Here is a 20,079-nt window from a genome sequence, read left to right as displayed (position 1 = left end):
GCCAATTTCAATAATGGTGACCATGACACTGCTTGATTGGCATAAAAACCCATCTGGTTTACCTATGTAATTTAGGGCCAGAAATCCTCCCCCTTTTTCCAAAATATATTTTTATTAGACCACCAGAGCACACAGCTCCAGGCAGATATTCAGAATCGCTGACATGGTGCTGAAGGAGGAGACCGAAACGCTTACCAGTTTGGGGTAAGCATGTGTGTTTGTTTGGATGACCCCCGCGTGAACAGCGCTCACATCTATCTTCTAATTCCGGAAAGAAACCACTCATCCTAGTTTTGGTCAAGTGTGCCTATGCACCACCTTATACTGGATTAGACCAAGCTGCTCATATGAAGACATAGAGTTCACCCTGCAAAGGGCCTCACTCCACACCTCATCATCCACTATAGGTCCCAACTCCCTCTCCCACCTCACGTTCACCCCGTCCGCCAAATCAGAATTCTTAGATAGATTTCGCCCATGAATACCACACGTACTATCCTCCTCCCACCCCACCAGCAAAACGATCCTTTCCAACAGAGATGCCCACGATGCCACGGGAAACGATTGGAAAGCCACCTGTACAAAATTCCTTATCTGGAGGTACCTGAACGAGTTCGACCCCACCAAACGTCTCCGACAATTCCACAAGCTGGCAAACCTTCCCTCCACAAACAAATCCCCAAATCTCTCAAGCCGCTTCCCTTCCCACACCCCGAACGTGGCGTCCAATCTTGATGACTCAAATAAGTGTTTAGCACAGATTGAGGCCATTCTCGATACAGATCCAAGCTTCAAATACTGTCTGAATTATCTCCATGTCCTAAAAGCGGACACACCACTGGGTTCAAGGAGTACCTGGTCGGAGAAAACAGACGCGAGGCCTTCACAACCACACCCAGACTAGGCCCCACACGACCTCGCCTCCATCTGTCCCCATTTGGAACCTTGGTCACTGCACCACCCCAGCACCGTCTCAACATTAGCCCAATAATAATAATGCAATTTCGGCAATGCTAAGCCCCCCCCCAACTGCCTATCCGTTTGAAGGATTATCCTACGGATCCTTGGAGTCTTGCCAGCCCATAAAAAGGACGAGACCAACCTACTAACCCTCACAAAGAAAGATTTAGGGAGGAAGAAGGGAAGACATTGAAACAAAAACAAAAAACTTGGAAGAATATTAATTTTAATAGACTGGATTTTGTTCCGCCAGGGACAGGGGAAGGTCGTCCCACTTTTGCAGATCGGGACAGACTTGCGAAGTTCAATTTATGAAGCCTGGCCCAATCATGGGCCAGCAGGACACCCGGAGACCGGAAGCAAGAGCTGCCCAAGCGAAAAGGCAACATTCCAAGTTGGCAGAAATCTTTCACCTCTATCTGACCTGTCCACATGTGACTCCAGACAGACGGTGATGGGATTGACTATTAACTGCCCTCTAAACGGACTTACACAGCCTCTCCACTGTATCAATCTGCTATAGAAAAGTTGAAAAATAATAAAACCGAATGGACCACATCAACCTGGAAAGACAAAGGCACACCCTGTTCAGTCCTCCTTAGAAACATTTGAGGTCCTGAGCCAAAATTGGAAGGACTGTCCCACAGACTCGTCAAAAAACAGCTTGACATTGTCTTATTCACAGAATCACACCTTACAATCAGGGTAGCTCTGAAGACATTCACTCCAGAACCAGCCACGCTGTTCCAGAACAATTAAAACAGTGACACTGACCCTACAGGACAAACCCAATGTGACCAACTATTACGCCATCAGGCTGCTTTCAGTCATTAGCAGATGATGGAAGATGTGACGAGTCACGTGCTTTGAAAAGCCGTGTTGTCTTTTTGTACAGTGTAACTTTGAGACCAAAGTAGGCTGGGGCGTATTATTAAAGAGATTAATCATTTCCTGATGATTACATCATTCTTACCTCAGAAAAGATATTATTGCCACACAGGGAGTGCAACAAAGGCTCATCAGACTTGTTCTGGGGATGGTGGGACCATCTTATGAAGAGTGACTGGGCAAATTAGGCCTGTACACTCTCGGGTTTTGAAGAATGAGAGGTGATCTCATTGAACCCTACAAAATACTTAAAGGGTAGATGAAGGCAAGATGTTTCACTTGGTTGTGGGGGGGGGGTCTAGAGCCAGGGGGTACAATTTCAAAAATATGGGGAAGGTCACTTAGGTCCAAGGTGAGGAGAAATTCTTTGACACAGAGAGTTGCGAATCTTTGGAATTCTCTAACCCAAAGAGCTGTGGAAGCTCAGTCATTGCGTATGTTTAAAACAGAGATTGCTGGATTTCTGATTAACAGTAATATAAAGAGTTATGGGGATAGTGGGTGTAAAAGGTTATTCAAGTGTCAGATCAGCCATGATCAGACTAAATGGCAGAGCAGGATCAACGGGCTGAATGGCCTACTCCTTAGAACTTAGAACAGTACAGCACAGAACAGGCCCTTCGGCCCTCGATGTTGTGCCGAGCAATGATCACCCTACTCAAGCCAACATATCCACCCTATACCCGTAACCCAACAACCCCCCCATTAACCTTATTTTTTAGGACACTAAGAGCAATTTAGCATGGCCAATCCACCTAACCCGCACATCTTTGGACTGTGGGAGGAAACCGGAGCACCCGGAGGAAACCCACGCACACACGGGGAGGACGTGCAGACTCCGCACAGACAGTGACCCAGCCGGGAATCGAACCTGGGACCCTGGAGCTGTGAAGCATTTATGCTAACCACCATGCTACCGTGCTGCCCCATCCTAATCCTATGTTCCTAAATGCCCTTGTGACCTGGGGTTGTCACGGGGACAGAACAGTTAAGAAGCATCAGGCAAATAAAAAGCGAACCGCAGTGTGGTCGGTGTCGTGTTATTCACCCTGGGGTAACACGGACTGCAACACGATGCAGATAAACTATAAAGCATACACCAAACGTAAGCGTTGGTTCAATAGATTTATTGAACTTCAGTAACGAAGCACACAGCTGCCTGTGGGTTGACACTCTACTACTCTAAGTAAACTAACTCAAACTAACTAGACCAGGCTAGATCTGATCCACGTGTAGAAGGTGCTGACTGATATGTACACCCTGACTGTCACTCCAGTTGTCACCAGTGGAAAGAGGCGGAGCGCTGATGCCTTGTGTGTTTTATAGTTGGAAGCCCCCCTCTGGTGTTCTGTCTGGTGATTGGTTGTGTTCTGTTCTGTATGTTGATTGGCTCACCTGGGTGTTTGTCACTGCCTGCTCATGATGTGCATGGGTCCATATTATGACAGTTGGGTCAGCCAGTGTTTTCTGGCTGGCAGTTCAGGACACAGAATTTGTGCAAAAAGAAACGAGCGAGGTTCTCTCCAAGGGTAACAGCCGTCTCTTTGACAGCCATCAAACAGATTCTGCTAATGAAGCAGGTCTGAGAATAGAGCAGAGACCGTGTTGCTGTGCATTATACAGCTGAAAGAGCAGAGAGTGGAGAACAGGTAGAGCATGGGCTTGTGGTTTGAACAAGACCTCTTGATATTATCAGAGTTGCCAGAGCCCATCAGACCATTTAAAGAGGCCAGAGAGAGAGTTTCTTGGGATTCTGTGCCATCAGGACTGTCGTGACCAAGAGAGTGAGGGTTCATACATACGCCTTATCTGTGGTAACTGTGTACAAGGACTTCAGATGGAATATGACTGCTGGTGAATGACTGGGTAGGAAGTGAGAGAACCTACAAAATGGAAACCAAGTTGGAAAAATTAGGTGGGTTGTCCATGGTCCCACATTTGTGCAGAAGTAACAAGAACACTTGTGACTACCCGAGGTATCAATTTTGTTGTATCGATTATTTGAAGGGAAATTTACCACTTTATTTGAAATACCCAGAGCTTGTTTGAACCATGTTGATTTTAGTTGGCTTGTTACAGTAAAGGTTTTGAAAAGTGAAATCTTGTCCAGCAGTTTTATGTCCGATGGAATCGTGGGTATTATTTTTATTTTAAAAGTTATCACTCTGTACAGGGATCATAACATACATAATGGGTTCCCAAATCCGTCTTTCGTCAAGTAGGAGCTTCGAGTGACCTTCTCCAGGCACTTTCCTCACTTTTTGGAAAGTTTCCAAAATTCACTTCCAAACGTTTGGAAGTCCCACCTGCTGCCAATCAAGGCGGGAGTTTAAGAGTCGCCAGCTGTGCATTAGGCGCCAGTCTCGGCATGGCAGGCACCAATCACTCACAATCCTTAAATTCTACCCTACATTTTTTAAAGCATATATGTAGATATGCTCATTATCATTTCCAAAATTTATGAACTGAATAGACCTGAGCACTGCTGCCTCACAGTGGCAGGTAGCCGGGTCCGATTCTGACTTGGGTGACTGCTTTCCTCCCACAGTCCAAAGATGTGCAGGTTGGGTGGAGTTATGGGGATAGGGCAGCAGAGTTGGCCTAGGTAGGGTGCTCTTTCAGAGAGTCTGTGCAGACTTGATGGGGCAAATGGCTTCCTTCTGCACTTTAGCGATTCTATGGGTCTTTGGGCATTTAAAATGGTTGAAACTATGTCTGTGACCCCTGAACAACAGAAGCCACTTGGCAAGTTTTAGAAAAAACTCACACTTTGTTATCTCTGAAGAACCACTAATGACCCCATGTGGGCTACAGAGCCCAAGTTCGAAGAGTTATACAAAACCCATTAGCATTTAATAACCTAGGCTGGCTGAAGGAGATGGATCTTTGCTGTGACAAAAGCTCTGCCATCTTCATAGAATCATAGAATGTACAGAGCAGATGGAGGCCATTCAGCGCATCGGGCTTGCACCGGCCCTTGGAAAGAGCACCCCACTTAGGCCCATGCCTCCACCCTATCCCCGTAACCCAGTAACACCACCTAATCCTTTTGAACACAAAGTTCAATTTATCGCGGCCTAACCTGCACATCTTTGGACTCTGGGAGGAAACCGGAGCACCCGGAGGAAACCCACGCACACAAGGGGAGAACATGCAGACTCTGCACAGACAGTGACCCAAGCCGGGAATTGAACCTGGGACCCTGGAGCTGTGAAGCAACTGTGCTAACCACTGTGCTACCGTGCTGCCCCAAAATCGTCCTTCCAATACCTTATGGCGGAGACATTTGCCAGTCATTGGAATCCAGACAATTAATAAACATCCTTCGATAAAAATGGTGGAAAGGTGTGAGTCATGTGACATATGCCTCTGGCTTATGGAACAAATCATGGTCTTCGATGGTCCCTCGAAATCGTCCGTCTGACATCAGTTAGGCTTCATTGGTCTTCAGGTGACTGACGAGCCCAAATCTGGATCCACAAGTTCTTCCGCAGAGAGGACATGCTGTCGCCCAGGGCTCCCGTGGCCTACAGTCGAGCCCAGGAGAGGTAAAGGTAAGTAGGCCACGCCCCTTTTTTCACAGCACTAGCTGCTATAATTCAGGTTAGTTTAAAGGTCAAGCCACTTTGGCAAGCCAGGGAGAAGGCAGGCATATAAGATTTTGCGGGGTGGGCGGGAAAAGCGGGTCGGGCCGTTGGATGAAGGTCGGGTCAGTCTTGGGAGGGAAGCGTAGTGGTGGGTCAATGCTATAGTTACCCAGAAGCTCAAAGTGGTTTTACTTCTAACTTTTTATGGGAAGACAGTCACAACCATCTAAAGTTTGTGATTTAAATCAAATTATCGATTGATTTCCAGCGCAGGGCAATTGCCCAAAGTAGTTTGAACGTCCCAGGCAATTGTTGTGCAATCCTTATCTGGAAGCTTCTTGGTTGAGGGTGGGGGGTTTCCCCAGCACATCTTTGGACTCCCCTCTGCCCCAGAAATCGGAAGATACAGGCCATGGTAGTTGAGACAGAAATTGAGAAAATAATTGGTAAACTAAGAAAAATAAAAAGAGAACAGCGCCCTGGATCTGGATGGTATGCATTTTTAATTCATTTATGTGGTGCGAGTGTCGCTGGCAGGCCAGCATTTATCACCAATCCCTAATTGCCATTGAGTGAATCAGATGCATTTTTGCAATAATCCAGTAGCTTCATCATCATTATTAATGAGAGTGGCATTTTATTCCAGATTTTTATTAATTCATTGGATTCAAATTCCTCTCCTGGTGGAATGTGAACTCATGTCTCTCCGGGAGCATTAATCCAGGCCTGTTGTTTACTACTCCATAAATATTCCTAGCAAAATCCAGCCTGAAAACTGGTTTCAGTCAGCCTTCACTAAAGGCAGGTCAATGAGGCATTAAATGGCTGATCCCCTCCACTGTCAATTCCACCATCACTTTGTTAGCTGCAGTTATGCATCATTCAATTCACTAAAATACAAGGCAAGTATTGACAGTTTCAGGGAACAGGAAAAGGTGTCAATTTCATTGCAAATGCTTATGAATAAGTGGACAGTGACCTCGTGTGTTAAAAAGTAGAAAAATGATCAAAGTTTTTCTTAAAATATGATTGCATTACTTACAGGCTCCACAAACTCAAACTTCTTGCGCTCTTGAATTTCTTGCACCTTACAGACATACTCTAGTGATAATTCATAGTAATGTTGCCGAATCTGCTCTAGTTGATTATCTGCCTAAAAGACACAAAGATACCTTGAAATGTTATGGAAAAGGTAAATTAGCTTTAAATTACACAAATATTTGATTAACCTGGAAATGCTTCAGGCTCTACTTCCAAGATCTGTGTGGCATGATTAGGTTTTGAGCTGAAAATGTATCAAGGAGTACCACTTATTCAGTAAGAAGTATTACAGCACCAGGTTAAAGTCCAAAGGTTTGTTTCAAACACTTTAAAAAAAAACTTAATGTCAGTGTCTATATGCGCGATCTTCCTGGAGATCCTCTCCACTTTGAGCCGGCAGTTTGCAGTGTCGATGGTAGCCATGATGTGGAGATGCTGGCGTTGTGTTTGAAACGAAAATGTTGGACTTTAACCTGGTGTTGTAAGATCTCTTACTGTGCTCACCCCAGTCCAACACTGGCATCTCCACATCATGGCTACCATCGACTTATTCAGTAACGCAGAAACAATTAGGAAGATAGGATATGACCAATGCAGCTCATCGGGCTTCCCATGCATGCTTTTAAATTAATTAATCACAATAATAAGCGATAATTAATCATCATAGTCTGGTTCGATCCCTGAAAGACGAGGGTCGACTTTTACACAAAGTATTCAAAAAAATTGAAGTGTTTTTAGGTCAAAACTCATAGTCGACTTTTAAGAAGATTGTCTTTTACACAGGTACATATGGTCAATGCAAGTTATTTCTTTATTCAAAGATGTTGATCAACAAATGATGGTTTGATAGGTTATCTTCACTGCACGAAATACATGCAACTTTCACCTGTAGTTTATTTTATGACTCTTGACTCCTCCACTGTTGCAAAACTATTAGACTGCTCATCGGACATCCAATACGAGATGAGCAGAAATTTCCAGCAATAAAATCTTGGGAAGACTCAAACCATTATTATTAGTCCCCACTCCAAACTCCATCCTTCTCCTTTGCAACTGTCGGAGTCTAAGTCAGTCGGCTTTTAGCTTGGTGTCACATTTGATCCTGAGATGAGCTTCCAAAGTTCTATTCACCCAGCACCATGACCTACTGCTAACTCCATAACATTGCCCAACTTGGTCTAATCTGATCTCAGCTGCTGCTGAAACCCTCATTCATGCCTTTATTATCTCTAGACTGGACTGTTCCAATGCACTCCTGGCTGGTCTCCCACACTCTATCCTCCACAAAGTTGAAGTCATCCAAAACTCTGCTGCCTGTGACTTAATTTGTACCAAGTCCCATTCACCTATCACCTCTGGGCTTATAGCTTACACTGGCGCCTGGTCAAGTAACATCCCGATTTTTAAATTCTCATCTTCGTTTTCAAATACCTACATGGCCTTACCTCTCTCTACCCATCGCTGTAATCTCCTCCAACCCCACAACTCTCCAAGATATCTGTCCTCCTCTAATTCTGGTTTCTTGAGCACCCCCTAATTTAATCGCTCCATCAATGGTGGCAGTTCCTCAGTTGCCTAAACTCAAAATTCTGGAATACCTTCCCTGTACCGCTCTACCTGTTGATCCCACGTTCCCCCTTTAAACCATTTCTTAAAACCGATATTTTTGACCAGCTCCCACGGCAAAACACCTCCCGCTGTCAACCAAGATCAATGCTGAGATGCTGGAAATTGTAGACCATTCGGTATATTGGGAGCCTCCTTTTGATGAAGGCGGACAAAATCCATCATCACCTCCATTGTGCCAGCTGTGCCTTTAGCTGATTAAGGAAAAGCGTATATGAGGACCAGGATCTCAAGCCCATGACCAAGGTCATGGTTCACTGGGCAATAGTGGTCCCCACCTTCCTATGTGCTTCAGAAACTCTGATGACCTATAGCAGGAACCTCAAAGGACTGGATAATTACCCACCAACAGTGCGAAGTCCAAACAGCAGCGCTCTCTCCCAAGCAAACATGCTCAGCGTCGAGGCATTAATCACTCAAAAGCAGCTCCGCTGAGACATGTTGATCATGTGCCTGACACCAGATTCTCAAAACAACTCTCTACTCGGAACTCGGTTGTGACGGAAGGACAGCGAAAATGCTTTGCGGATGTTTCTCAAAGGGTCTCTGAAGGGGCAAAAATACCGGTCAACTGATGGGAAACCCTTGTGACCAACCAAAATAGAGAAGGCTCAGTCAGAAAGACACACAACACAATGAGAGACTTGGATCAGCAACGGGCAGATGCAAAATGGAGGTGTTGGAGGGAACGCACAAACTTCAAACAACTCAACCACTCAACTCTTCAAGTGATAAGGGAATAGTGTAGATGGGCTTTAGAGTGGTTTCACAGGTCGGTGCAACATCGAGGGCCGAAGGGCCTGCACTGTGCTGTAATGTTCTATGTTCATATGGCAGAGTGCGCAGACCACGCGTTGCACTTATTTACTATTTCAGAACCCATTGAATCAGAGTAGGGGCAAGTCATCCTCGATTCCAAGGATGTGAAGGAACTCGAATGCTTTATTACATTAAGGTGCTGTGTAAGTTCTGTTACAGTTGGAGTCTAGTCCTTAAATTTCCCCAACTCAAGCTGTTCCTACTAATAGTCAGAGGCTTGAAGGGTGCAAAAAAGACCTCCAAGATTGATATCAGAAATCGGAGGTTATACTTATCAGGAAAGGATGAACTGACCGAGTTTCTTTTCCCTTGGAATAAACAGTGCAGAAGAAGGCCATTCAGCCCATCGAGTCTGCACCGATCCACTTAAGCCCTTACATCCACCCTATCCCTGTAACCCAATAACCCCTCCTAACCTTTCTGTCACTAACGGCAATTTATCATGGCCAATCCACCTAACCTGCACGTCTTTGGACTGTGGGAGGAAACCGGAGCACCCGGAGGAAACCCACGCAGACACAGGGAGAACGTGCAGACTCCACACAGACAAGACCCAGCGGGGAATCGAACCTGGGACCCTGGAGCTGTGAAGCCACAGTGCTATCCACTTGTGCTACCGTGCTGCCCCTTGAAAAGAGAAGGCTGAGAGCTGACCTTACCTTTGATATAGGTGACACAGAGAAAACTTTTCCACTTGTGGAGAAGAGCAAACCTTGAGGCCATCAATGTAACTCAGTCACTGAGAATCAAACTAGAAATTCAAAAGAAATTCTTTACCCAGAGCAGTGAGAATGTGGAATCCACTACTCAGAGCAATTGTTGAAGAGAATAGAACACAGGCATTTAAGGAAAGGCTAGATAAACATACAAGGAAGAGAACAGAGGATTATTCTGATAGAGTTAGATGAAGAACGATGGGGAGAGTCTCAGGTGGAACATAAATGTTGGTATGGTCCAGTTGGGTTTCTCTGCTGTATATCAATATTATGCTTTAAAACATTTACAAAAATCAATTTGAATTTGTAACGACTTTAGAAAAAATATGAAACAAGTTAAATCAATGTTGCTTTGGTTTCAGAGTTAACCAGTTAAAACATACATCTCGAATTCACATATTAATTAGTTAAACCGGGGGGTTGGAGTAAGTGATCGCAATGGATGCAACAAAGGCTTTTGACCGGGTAGAATGGGATTATCTGTGGTAGGTACTGGCACAGTTCGGATTTGATGGGGATTTATTGACTGGGTCAGGTTGCTGTATCAGGCTCCTGTGGCAAGCATACGGACGAATAGGACAACATCGGGCTATTTTAGACTGCACCGGGGGACGCGACAGGGATGCCCCCTCTCTCCATTGTTGTTCGTGCTAGCTATGGAGCCGTTGGCAATTTCTCCGAGAGCCTCAAGGGGCCGATCGGGTGGGGGGGGGGGAAGAGAGAGAGAGGGAGAGAGAGAGAGAGAGAGAGAGAGAGAGAGAGAGAGAGAGAGAGACCACAGAATCTCGCTCTATGCAGGCGACCTGCTTCTGTATGTATCGGACCCATTGGAGGGGATGGAAGAAATCATGAGGATTCTCAGGGAATTTGGCTGGTTTTCGGGGTATAAGCTAAATATGGGGAAAAGTGAGATGTTTGCGGTCCAGGCGAGGGGACAGGAGAGGCGATTGGTGGAGCTGCCGTTTAGATTAGTAGGAGGAAGCTTGAGGTACCTAGGCATTCAAGTGGCACGGGAATGGGACCAGCTGCATCAATTAAATCTGGCCTGACAAGTAGACCAAATGAAAGACGATTTTTGGAATTTTTCCATTGTCACCGGCTGAGAGGGTAAAGATGACTTTCCTCCCAAGATTCCTGTTTGTATTTCAGTGTCTCCCCATCTTTATTCCGCGGTCCTTTTTTAAACGGGTCAACAAAGTGATCTCTGGCTTTGTTTGGGCAGGCATGACCCCGCAGGTAAGGAAGGTAATGCTTGAGCGGAGACGGGGCGAGGGTGGGCTGGTGCTGCTAAATTTTATTAACTATTACAGGGCAGCGAATATAGCCATGATCAGGACGTTGGTGGTGGGGGAGGGGTCGGCACGGGAGCACATGGAGGCAGCTTCATGCATGATACTGGCACGGTACTCCACCAGCACCGTAGTGGTGGCGGACCTGAGAGCCTGGGGGCAATGGAGGAGACATGTGGGAGCAGAGGGAGCATCGGTCTGGTCCCCAATCTGTAATAATCACCGGTTTTCCCCTGGAAGTATGGATGGGGGGTTCCGGATTTGGCGGAGAGTAGGGATTGAGAGGATGGAGGACATGTTTATAGAGGGGAGCGTTCCGAGCAGGTGGGCGCTGGAGGAGAAGTTTGGGTTGGCAAGGGGAAACAAATTCAGGCATCTGCAGATGCGGAACTTCCTACGTAAACAGGTGTCAACCTTCCCGCTTCTACCGCTAAGGGGGATTCAGGACAAGGTAGTTTCCAGAGAGTGGGTAGGAGAAGGGAGCGTCTCTGACATTTACAAGGAACTTATGGGGTCAGAGGAGACACAGACCGAGGAGCTGAGCGCAAGTGGGAGAAGGAGCTGGGAGGTGAGATAGAGGATGGTCTATGGGCGGACGCATTGAGTAGTCAACGCGTCCGCAACATGTGCCAGGCTCAGCCTGATACAACTCAAGGTCATTTATTGGGCTCACAGGACAGTGGCCGGGATGAGCAGAGTCTTTGAGGTGGAAGACAGGTGTGCAAAATGTGCAGGAGGACCAGCGAACCATGTCCACATGTTCTGGACCTGTCTGAAGCTTAGGGGATTTTTGCAGAGGTTTGCAGATGTCATATCCACAATGTTAAAAATAAGGGTGGCACTGAGTCCAGAGGTGGCGATTTCCAGGGTGTCGGAAGTCCCGGGAATCCATGAGGGGAAAGAGGCAGACGTTCTGGCCTTTGCTTCCCTGGTAGCCCGGAGACAGATACTATTAGCTTGGAGGGACTCAAAGCCCCCGAAGTCGGAGACCTGGCTATCAGACATGGCTAGCTTTCTCTGTTTGGAGAAAATCAAGTTCACCTTGAGAGGATCAATATTAGGGTTCCGACTTCTTCGCGGAAAATTAATCGTCAGCAGAAGTGGGGGGGGGGGGGTTAGTTTAGCTTAGAGTAGGGGATTAATAAAGGTGGGACCTGTAAGGAAGGGAGACGGCTTTTGCTCTGTGTTTATAGTTTCATGTACATTGTTTATTTTGTTGTTACAATACCAAAAATACCTCAATAAAATGTTTATTCAAAAAAACACATACTTCTGAATAAACTGCGTTTTGATTATAACTAAGTAACTATTCCAATTTGAACTTTCCTATGATGCCATCAGTGCTCATTTTTTAAACTGAAATTTTCTTCAAAGAACGAAACAAAGGAACCTCCAAAGCTCCAAACATTCTGTCCTGGTCCACTCACATTGATGCAACAGTCAAGAACGCCCAACAACATCTCTACTGCCTATGGAAGCTGAAGAAATTTGGCATGTCCGCATCGACTCTCAAACTTCTACGGATGAGAGCACTACATTACAACATTTTGAGAGGCTGCATTTAAGCTTGGGATGGCACTCAGCCCAATGCATCACACAAGCTTGCCACCCTCATATTGATTCTGTATACACCTCACGCTGCCTCAGGAAGGCAGACAGCATTGTCAGAGACCCCTCACACCCAGGCTTTGCCCTCTTCCAGACCCTTCCATCAGGCAGAAGATACAGAAGTCTGAAGACCTGCATATCCAGACACAGGAACAGCTTCTTCACCAGTTACTAGACTCCTCAACGACTCTCCCTTGGACTGATCTGTTCCCTGTAAGAACACTATTCACGACGCCCTATGCTGCTCTTGTTTAGCCTTGTTCCGCACTGTAACCAATCACTATTAGTTGATGCACCACTGTCAATGTTCTCTGTCGATTATTCTTTTGACTACTAGGTACGTATAGTGTACGTTCCCTTGGCCGCAGAAAAATACTTCTCACTGTACTTCGGTACGTGACAATAAATAAATATCAATCAATTAAGCTCAGATCTTTGAAACTGAATTAATTTAAAATTTTAATCTGTCAGTACTCTTTTTCATAGGTATAACTACCTCCAGCACAGCTGTACTTTTGATTGTCCAGATTCCACATTCTGGAAATTCCCCCAAGATCACACTGCTTCACTACCTTGCTCTCCTGCTTTAAGGCTCTCCTTATAATCCATCACTTTGACCTAGCTTTTGAACGTCCTTTGTATCTCGACCTCTGTATTTCAATCTATTTTTACACTATATTTTTGTGACGCACCGTGGGACCAATTTCTATGTTAAAAGGAAATACATAAATTCGGGCCTTTGTTAACTGGAAAGCACTTTTAATATAACGTCATAATTTGCTCCATTATATTTTACTGTGACACTAAAATAATATGTCCTGATTACGTTTTACAGTAATTGAGGAAAACTGTTGCATTTCACTAGGGATAAAAAACTTGGGCTTTTTTTCAAGAATATAACAAAAAGCCATGAGGAAAACTAAAATTATTTATAGGGCTAAAGGACTGCCAAATCGGAAGTACAGGGTGATTGATGCTGAAAAATAAAAAAGGCAAATAAAATCTGTAGCCTTCTGAAATGTTATGAGAAGAAAAACAACAGTGGCAGATTCTACATTCTTAAAAAAAATAATTAATACTGCATTGCAATGACAAAAAAACCTAAGGCTAAAATTGGAAACAATAGCCAAATCCTCCGATCTCCAGAGGGTCGGACCCCAGAAGATGCATTGGGGGACACCTCTGAAGTCCCCAGGAAAGGGCTGCATTGGAATTGCTCTGGAAGGTTCAACTTCGGTTTGGCAATTACCCTGCCTCTTGAATCCTTCACCGTACTCCAATTTAAAGTTGGAGACTTTGGATAATTCCAACTCTCTTACCAGGATAGTTACCAGGTGTAATGAACTCCAATTGGCTTTATTGGTTGGCCAATTGGAGTATGAGCTCCCTCAATGATAGCTCCATATAAGCACCTGTGTAGGCTTTGTGAGCCAGTCTTAAGTTGACTGGACTGCGAGCAGCACTGTTTGTAGCTGCTCCTGTAATATCGTTATTGTAAATAAATATTGGTGTGGTGACGGAACTCCTGCCTCCCGTGGATTACTACACCAGGAAAAGTTTGAAGGATTAAACACAGTTCTAACTCCTGGGTAACAGTACTACTGCACTACAACAGTGACCGTACCGCAAAGACCTGAATTGGTTACAAACTTAGCAGAATCTGCATAAAATAAAATATATAATTCTAAAAGAAGTACAGGAGAAGCAGGACCTGGGGATGTATGGTGAATTGAAATGATTGAAGGTTGCAGGACAGGCTGAGAGAACGGTAAATAAGGCATACAGATCCTGGATTTTATAAATAGGCTCATGGGGCTCAAAATCAGTGTTATTAAGGAGAACCTTTATAATGGTCCAACCTCAACTGGAGTGGTGTGCCCAATTCTTGGCACCACATCTTCAGAAGGATGTGAAGGCATTGGCAAGGAAGCAGAACAGTTTTACGAGCATGATTCTGGGAATGAAACACTCCAGTTTCGAGGAAATATTGGCAAATTTGGGGCTGTTCTCTTTAGAAGAGAAAATTGAAAGGAAACTTATAGGAGTGTTCAAAATCATGAGTGATCTGGACAGAGAATAAAGGAGAAACTTTTCCCATTGGCAGAAGGATCGAAACGAGAGCACACCGATTTAAACCGATTAGCAAAGATGCAATGGCGACATTTGGAAAAACATTTTTGAACATTCAGATCTCGGGAGGGATTCTCCCTTACCCGGCGGGACGGTGGGTCCCGGCGTAGGGGAGTGGCGCCAATCACTCCGGGGTCGGGCCTCCCCAAAGGTACGGTATTCTCCATACCTTTGGGGGCTAGCCCCGCGCCGGAGCGGTTGGCACCACACCGACTGGCGCAAAAACCAGCGCCAGCGGCCTTTCAGGCCCGCTGCCCGGCAGCGGGGCTGGCCGAAAGGCTTTCGCCGGTTCGCACATGCGCCGGCGGTGATGTCAGCGGCCAGCTGCCGCTGACGTCACCACCGGCGCATGCGCGCTGTGGGTTTCTCTTCCGCTTCCGCCATGGCGGAGGCCATGGTGGCGGCGGAGGAGAAAGAGTGCCCCCAGGGCACTGGCCCACACCCTGATCGGGAGGCCCCGATCGCAGGCCTGGCCACCGTGGGGGCACCCCCCGTGGTCCGATCACCCCGCGCCCCCCCCCCCAGGACCCCGGGGGCCCGGTCGGGCCGCAGATCCCGCCGCCACCAGAAGTGGTTCAAACCTCGGCGGCGGGAGAGGCCTCCCAGCGGCGGGACTTCGGCCCAACGCGGACCGGAGAATCGCCGCAGGGGCCTCGCCGATCGGAGTGCCGAGATTCCCGCCCCTGCCACTTCCCGGGTGGCGGAGAATCTCTGCCACGGCGGGGACGGGATTTTCGGCGGCCCCAGGCGATTCTCCGACCCTGCTGGGGGTCGGAGAATTTCGCCCCTGGATTGCAGAGTGTGGTGGAGGCAGTTTCAATCACGGCTTTAGAAAGGCAATTTCATAATTATCTGAAAGGAGACAAATTGTAGGGCTACAGGCTAAAGCAGGGGAGTGGGAGTAGCTGAGAGGTTCTTGCAGAGAGCTGGCATGAACATGGTGGGCCGAATGGTCTCCTTTTGTGCAATGAGTCTAGCTTCCTTATTGTTTATCTTAGGCCCCACTTGCTCTTTTTCTCATTTTTCCTGAAACTTTACTGACAGACGTTTGAGATTATCAATAACCTGAATAGATTCTGACCTGTGAATAATATTGGGTAATCTTTCATGTCAAATTATGTAGAATTGCAATGTTGATCCTTGATCCCTTCATCTGTACTGAAGACAAGGATTATAATGTTGGGCTAAATATATTCATTTCTCATCAACTGTTTGTTGGAACAAAAATAACCTACTGAAAAATTGGAGTAGAATTGCGTCAAACAAGTAAAATATATGAAATAGCATACTTATTGCTGGCTTATAAGTGAACCAAGATATAATTAAATGTCTTCAAGAAAACCTTATTTCCATTTTCAAGCCAAACAAACTTTGCACAATTTGCACTAAGATGGACTGTTTCAAAGTCATGCAAACTCTTAAGGAATGTGAAAATGCTGCACTGAGGTGTTTTCTTGTGTCTTAACCGAAATCTGACTGCAGAACTAAGACGGTGATTGCAGAATATCCAAACATCAGATGTACCAGTAAAATGGTTTACAAGTATTAAGAGAAGGAACCTCACTCCCGGCACCATTTTACCTCAAGGCAGGCAAGGTGGTCACAAGCAGAGAAGTATTTGGTCCACCAATTCAAACAGGAATAATGAAATGCGATGAGATGAACCAGATCACTTTCTTGTGGCAGTAGTTGTCTACCACAGCAATAATGGAAGCAATGGCCTGTGTTTAGATAACAGCGCTGTGATTTTTGTCCCTTATCCTTACTGAATTTCTGCACGATAATCAATCGACATACGCAAAGGTTTCTCACAGCAACACAAGTCCTTTTTCTCAGAACTATATCTGAAGCACTGCAAAATAATTTTGAAACCAGTGACCTCGGGGACTGCTTAATATATTTTGAGAAACACACGAATGCCAAGAAAAAGAAAACCAATGATAGAATAAATTGGGCAAATTGAAAACTTGTGTCCCATTTCCTTTACAGTAAACTGTTCTCCCTAGGTTTTGTATATTTGTTTAAAAAGCAGCGAGACACAATATTCTGCCTGTACTACATAATTTTAGATAATTTGCAGCCACTTAGTCTACAGGTAACCAGCAAACTGGATGGCCCTATTTCAGGGTTGGATGGATGTCGGTTTTGGATGGGCCTGAAAAGATTTCTGGGGGCTGGCACCATGTTACTTAGTTTAGACATTGCAGATCGAGAAGCTCCCTCACTGACCAATGCAGAAGCAGCAGGTTAGAACCAATGCGCAAATACCTTTTTCTAAGCCATTAGGCCCAAGAAATTTCAACCACTCAGCCAAGCAGATAAAGATAATACCAATTAGGTGAAGGCAGTCATGGGGAAATTCAATTAGTTTTCAAACCACCTCATGCCACCTGTTGCAGATCGTCAATTTACAGTATCAAGTTGGTAGGAATTTCCCGAATGGTCTAACAAATATAAACCAACACACGGAAGAAGATAGTACCCAGGCTGAGATGAGAGAGGAGGTAACTGGTACATGAGAGGAATCTACAATTGAGCGGGAGGAGATGTTATAAAGGCTATCTTTACTTAAAATTGATACAGTACCAGGACTGGATGAGATTCATGCAGGGATGCTGAGGAAAGTGAGTGTGGAAATTGCAGAGGCACTGGTGATAATCTTCCCGTCTTCCTTAGACTCAGGGGTGGTGCCAGAGGACTAAAGAATTACAAAGATTACACCCTTGTTCAAAAAGAGGTGCAAGGATATAGCTGACAACTACAGACCAGTCAGTCTGACTTCAGCGGCAGGGTAACCTCTGGAAATTAAAGCTCAGGACAAGATCAATGGTCACTTTAACAAGTGCAGGATAATTAAGGAAAACCCAACATGGATTCGTTACCCAAAAGTGTAACTAACTTCGAGAGCTTTGAGGGGTAACAGAGAAGGTTGAAAGGAGCAATGCTGTTGATGTGATGTACATGGATTGTCAAAAGGCATTTGGTACGTCGTGTCACGGAATATAGTTTTAGCAACATTCTAGTTAATTAAATAAAAGGGAAAGTAGACACTTGGATTAGAAATTGGCTAAGTGACAGGAAACAGAGAATAATGGGCAGCCCGGTAGCACAGTGGTTAGCGCTGTTGCTTTACACCTCCAGGGTCCCAGGTTCAATTCCCGGCTTGGGTCACTGTATGTGCGGAGTCTGTACGTTCTCCCCGTGTCTGTGTGGGTTTCCTCCGGGTGCTCCAGTTTCCTCCCACAAGTCCCAAAAGGACATTCTGAATTCTCCCTCAGAGTACCCGAACAGGCGCCGGAGTGTGGTGACTAGGGACTTTTCACAGTAACTTCTTTGCAGTGTTAATATAAGCCTACTTGTGGCAATAAAGATTATAATAAATCGTTGTTTTTCAGATTGGAGAAAGATTTTTAAAAATAAATTTCGAGTACCCAATTATTTTCTTTTTCCAATTAAGGGGCAATTTAGTGTGGCCAATCCTCCCAACCTGCACATTCTTGGGTTGTGGGGGGTGAAACCCACACAAACATGGGGAGAATGTGAAAACTGCACACAGACAGTGACCTGGGGCCGGGGTCAAACCCGGGTCCTCAACGCCTTAGGCAGCAGTGCTAACCACTGCTCTACCGTGCCGCCACAATTGGAAGAAGATTTGTAGTGGAGTTCCCCACGGGTCAGCATTGGAACCCTTGCTATTCCTGATAGAAATGGCCTAGGCTGTAGTGTTCGGGGCATGATTTGAAAATTTGCAGATGATACGAAGATTGGCAATGTTGTCATCTGTGCTGAGGATAGTCTTTAACTTCAAAAGGGCATGGACATTCTGGTGGATTGGCAAGACAAGTTGCAAGTGAATTTTAATGCAGAGAAGTCGGAGATGATTCATTTGACAGGAAGAATACAGAGAGACAGTATAAAATAAAATAAACCCTAAAAGGAGGTACAGAAACAGGACCTCGGTGTATATATACACAAGTCATTGAAGATGGTAGAGCATGTTGAGAGATCAATTGATAAAGCATATTGTATCTTAGGCTTTATTAATAGGGGCATTGAGTACATGGATAAGGGTGTCATGTTGAAATTGTATAAGACACTTGTTAGGTGCCTGGAGTACTCTGGAGCTTCCTCTGGAGTACTGTATCCAGTTCTGGGCACCATACTCAAGGAAGGATGTGAAAACATTCGAGAGAGTACAGAGGAAATTCACAAGAATGATTCCAGGGATAAAGAACTGTAGTTACGTGAGGATAGATTAGAAAGTTTGGGACTGTTTTCCTTGCAGAAAAGAAGGCTGAGAGGAGACTAGATAGAGGCATTCGAGATCATGAAGGATATATGGGCAGGGTAAATAGCAAGAAACAGTTCTCACTCAAGAGAACATCAGAGAGCCCAGACTCAAAATAATTGGCAAAAGGAATAAAAGTGATACGAAGAAACTGGAATGAACTTCCTGAGAGGATATGGAGGCAGGTTCGATCGAGGTATTCAAACGGGTATTGGATTACTATCTGAATAGAAAGAATGGGAAAGATTATGGGAATGCTGTAATGGACTTCTTCCCATTTAACCACAGGAAACCCAGGGACAAGTTACAATAGTTCATTCATGATTCAAGCATAGAGGAGACATCCCCTGAGAAACCTCTGGAGGAGCACCTTCCTCTGATAAATCTCTCACAGCTCTAATGGCGAGAGCATTCTAATGCCGTTCTCTCTCCCATGTCACAGATACAGGCTGCAATACAATTAGTCAGCACACAGAACATTGTTTTAAATTCCAAATTTGCTTACGTATGTTTATTATTAAACCTTCAGCAAAAAACCTTTCTGTATTCTTTTGGCTTGGAACTGTTTTTACAACAGGTAAACAACCTTGCTGGCAAGTTGTGCTGATATTAGGACCTTGTAGTATAGCATTTGACTCTAATGCAGGGTGAGATGTTTTCCCCCTTCTACCAAATCCATTCATTTTCCCTTTTCAGGGATAAAGCAGGGGAGTGAGATACGGTACAATGCACTTTCAGAGACCCGGGGCGAAATTCTCCGACCCCCCGCAGGATCGGAGAATTGCCCGGGGCCTACGTAAATCCCGCCCGCGCCGGAATTCTCCACCACCTGGGAATTGGCGGGGCGGGAATCGCGCCGTGCCGATCGGCGAGCCCCCTGCGGCGATTCTCCGGCCCGTGATGGGCCGAAGTCCTGCCGCTGAGAGGCCAATCCCGCCGACGTCGTTTCAACCACCTCTGGTGGCGGCGGGATTGGCGGCGAGAGCGGGGCCCACCGATCGGCGGGCGGGCCAGTGCCGTGGGGGCACTCTTTTTCTTCCGCCGCCGCCACGACCTCCACCATGGCAGAGGCGGAAGAGAACCCCCCTACCGCGCATGCGCCGGTGGTGACATCAACGGCCTCTGAC

At 45.7% G+C, this 20,079-nt stretch overlaps 1 protein-coding gene across 2 annotated transcripts in view; it reads right to left on the bottom strand.

Annotated features, from left to right (window-relative positions):
• The window catches only part of arhgap10 (Rho GTPase activating protein 10), a 263,126-nt gene that overhangs the window by 115,041 nt on the left and 128,006 nt on the right, over nucleotides 1–20,079 (bottom strand). For both annotated transcript variants that reach the window (XM_038791966.1, XM_038791965.1), the window contains exon 6: nucleotides 6,478–6,588. In XM_038791966.1, the coding sequence (XP_038647894.1) occupies nucleotides 6,478–6,588 (111 nt within the window). The remainder of the gene's footprint in view (nucleotides 1–6,477; nucleotides 6,589–20,079) is intronic.

Source organism: Scyliorhinus canicula, chromosome 3 (genome assembly GCF_902713615.1).
Source record: "Scyliorhinus canicula chromosome 3, sScyCan1.1, whole genome shotgun sequence".
NCBI lineage: Eukaryota > Metazoa > Chordata > Chondrichthyes > Carcharhiniformes > Scyliorhinidae > Scyliorhinus > Scyliorhinus canicula.
The sequence above is the reverse complement of the archived record's forward strand: the minus strand, read 5'-3'. Positions and strand labels throughout refer to the sequence as shown.